Source organism: Elephantulus edwardii, unplaced genomic scaffold, assembly GCF_000299155.1.
Source record: "Elephantulus edwardii isolate Elephantulus edwardi_28Jun2011 unplaced genomic scaffold, EleEdw1.0 scaffold00120, whole genome shotgun sequence".
Classification (NCBI taxonomy): domain Eukaryota; kingdom Metazoa; phylum Chordata; class Mammalia; order Macroscelidea; family Macroscelididae; genus Elephantulus; species Elephantulus edwardii.
The window spans coordinates 271,220-274,428 of record NW_006399870.1 but is presented as its reverse complement, the minus strand read 5'-3'; the positions used below and the strand labels follow the sequence as shown (position 1 = coordinate 274,428).

Below are 3,209 nucleotides of genomic sequence, written 5' to 3'. Positions count from 1 at the left end.
GTGTTTGGGGATTGTTGCCATTTATGGGCTTGAAGAAGAAATTACTGTAAGGGAGCTGAAGCACATTATTTGGATTTACATCATTTCTTATTGAAGCTTTTAAAAAGGAGAAGAATTCATGCTATTTTGCTGCAGAGTGCAGGCTAATGGGGATTTAGGCAGGGGAGGAAGAAAGGAAAACACTTTTCAATAGCTCCAGGCAGCTATGTTGTTTGTTCACCATGTAAGTGACCAAATTTTGTGCTTCACTTGCTACTATTTTTTCTCATTCTCTGCCTTTACTCACAGTAACAAGAAAATAAAAGATTTGATTAAACATAAAGTCTTGATCTATAATTTAAATATGTCATTGGATTGGAAAAGTCAAAAGAAGATAGAAAAAACTGCCAGGTATTATATGTGGAATGAAAGAGTGTATACTATCCTTGCCCATGTGTCTTCCAGTGGGGTAAAATGAAGGTATTAGTAATTAAGATATTATCTAGAATCTTGTTAGGTAATTGCAGTCTTTGTTGGGTTAGAAGTTACTGTGCAGCATACAGACCCTTCCAAATTAATTTTCTACTTCTTAAAGATGATGTAAGACTCTTATTTTAACTAGTTTCTCATTATTGACCTTTATAGCTGATATAACTGGAAAATGAGTGTGGGAAAATGTCTCATTTGTATTTACATCGTAATGAATGACTTTTAATAGTTAATATAAAAATTGTTTTAGATGTCCACAAGAAACTGGAATCATACATTTTTATAAATACACATAGTAATTGTATTTATCCTTTCAGAATCACAAAATGCCACTTGAAATATATGATTTAGTAGTGTAAATGAAAAATGAAATATAGATGATGGTCAAAGATTAATTTTCTCATATTTTGAAATATGTTGATAATATAAAGCTTCTAAGTGAGAGTGTTAATTAGAAACATGCAATTAGAGACTGCATAAATAAATAAAGAAGAGAAACGCAGATCAAGACAAATGTTCAGAAAGTACTACTCTGGTTCAAATTTTTCTGTTGGGATGTCTTTAAAGACTATATTGATATTTAATATCTAGATCATTTGTTGCTTTTGTCCTTCACTGACCTACACATACATAATTTACAAGCATACTGATTTCAATCACAATTTTTTTAACAGATGCACAAGAGTTGATTCTTCCATGAAAATGAGAAATCACACCATGGTGACAGAATTCATCCTCCTGGGAATCCCTGAGGCAAAGGGATTGGAGACAGTTCTTTTTTTTCTGTTTTTATCATTATACTTATGCACCCTGTTGGGAAATGTGCTCATCTTCACAGCTATCCTCTCTTTCTCTAGGCTTCATACCCCTGTGTATTTTTTCTTGGGGAACCTCTCCATATTTGACATGGGTTTCTCATCCACTAATGTTCCCAAGATGCTAGTCTACCTTTCAGGGCAGAGCCAACTTATCTCTTTTCAGGGTTGTGCATCTCAGCTGTTTTTCTACCACTTCTTGGGGTGCACAGAATGTTTCCTCTACACTGTGATGGCCTATGATCGCTATGTGGCCATATGTCACCCTTTGAGATACATGGTCATCATGAATCACAAAGTCTGTTTCATTTTAGCCACAGGGACCTGGATGGGTGGATGCATCCATGCCACTATCCTAACCTCTCTCACTTTTCAGTTACCCTATTGCGACTCTAATGAAGTGGGCTACTACTTCTGTGACATCCCAGTCATCTTGCCCCTAGCCTGTGGAGATACATCTCTAGCTCAGAGGGTAAGCTTTACAAATGTTGGTGTTTTGGCTCTTATTTGTTTTTCCCTCATCCTTGTCTCTTACACTCGAATTGGAATTTCTATTTCAAAAATCCGCTCATTGGAGGGCAGGCAACGAGCATTATCCACCTGTAGTGCCCACATCACTGCCATCCTTTGTGCTTATGGCCCAGTGATCATCATCTATGTACAGTCTGATCCCAGCCCCTTGCTTGGTGCTATAATCCCAATATTGAATAATCTTGTAGCTCCTATGTTGAATCCATTGATCTATAGTCTTAGGAATAAAGATGTAAAATTCGCTCTCAGGAGTATGTTTTCTAAAAGCTTTGACTTAGAGAAAAAAAATGATAAAATCTTAAACTTTACTAGGCAAAGACCAATTCTCAATTACTGAAGACAAATTCTCATCTAGATTTCTCAAGGTATGTTGGTGTGAAATGCACTTTAAATCAGTTCACTATTCATATTTGATAAGTTTTAAATCATCCATCTATTTTTGTATAGTCTTTTGTTTTATTATGGAATTAAAAGCTTAAGAATTACTTAGCAGACATTGAATTTGTGCTTCTGTGGGATATTCTCCAAGCACCACCATTTCCCAAACACAGTCATTAATTTTTGAAATCTTAGTAAAAGTTAAGGAAGTGTGCTTGTTATCTCAGAGTCTCATTTGATCTATAGACTCAACAGCACATAACAAAACAAATTATATATATATATAAAATTAATGAAATCCTAGATTAAAACAAGACATCAATGCTCTAGCCCCTTACTTTTGGAGAATATAATATATTTTCTGTTAGTCAATGCAAAACTCAAACTGACTCAATATTCAAAGTAAGATTCTTCTAGTGTACAGACTATCTTTTCATTCATTTGGAATTTAAATGCTTCTTGGAATACCAGTCCCCAAAGGGCTAAATTCCAAGATGTTGAGAAGAAAAATGATAAATTTAACCTATAAAAATAGGTTAATTTTTATAACACATTCCTATTCTTACTTTCCTCACTTTTTTTCCACTCTTGATAAGTTTTACTAACATGTTTTTGTGCCTTTTCTTGATAGCTATTAAGGCACTTGAAAAAAATCAGAGAAAAATTATTTATTAAAACCAGAAATATTTATAAGCTATATTTCTATGTAAACCCGAATGATTCATAATGGAATGTGTTATCTACATTCTCTTAGTTTCAATGATTGTCAATTTATTTAAGTTACTGGAAAACAAGTTTTGTGTGGAAATTACAAAGTGTCACATTAGATTACAGAATGATAATTTAAGTGGATTCTAGTTACAGAAGATAGCTTATCTGAGCTTTTTCATTTGATGTTTAAGACTCCCTAGTGTTCAGAGTTATTTATTATTATTATTATTATTAAATTTTATTAGTTTTAATGAACATTTACAGAGATTTTGGGTTTTCATTCATTCATTGTTGCACTGTTTTCTC

The 3,209-nt window shown here is 33.4% G+C and overlaps 1 protein-coding gene across 1 annotated transcript; it reads left to right on the top strand.

Annotated features, from left to right (window-relative positions):
• The first annotated feature begins 1,170 nt into the window (after nt 1-1,170).
• LOC102875693 (putative olfactory receptor 10D4-like) lies at nt 1,171-2,151 on the top strand. The gene has a single exon (XM_006892829.1). The coding sequence runs from the start codon at nt 1,171-1,173 to the stop codon at nt 2,149-2,151; it is 981 nt and encodes a 326-aa protein (XP_006892891.1).
• Nucleotides 2,152-3,209: the final 1,058 nt, after the last annotated feature.

What these genes read in the sequence shown, in the direction of transcription:
- LOC102875693 (XM_006892829.1), top strand. Translation starts at nt 1,171, where the DNA reads ATGAGAAATCACACCATGGTGACAGAATTCATCCTCCTGGGAATCCCT.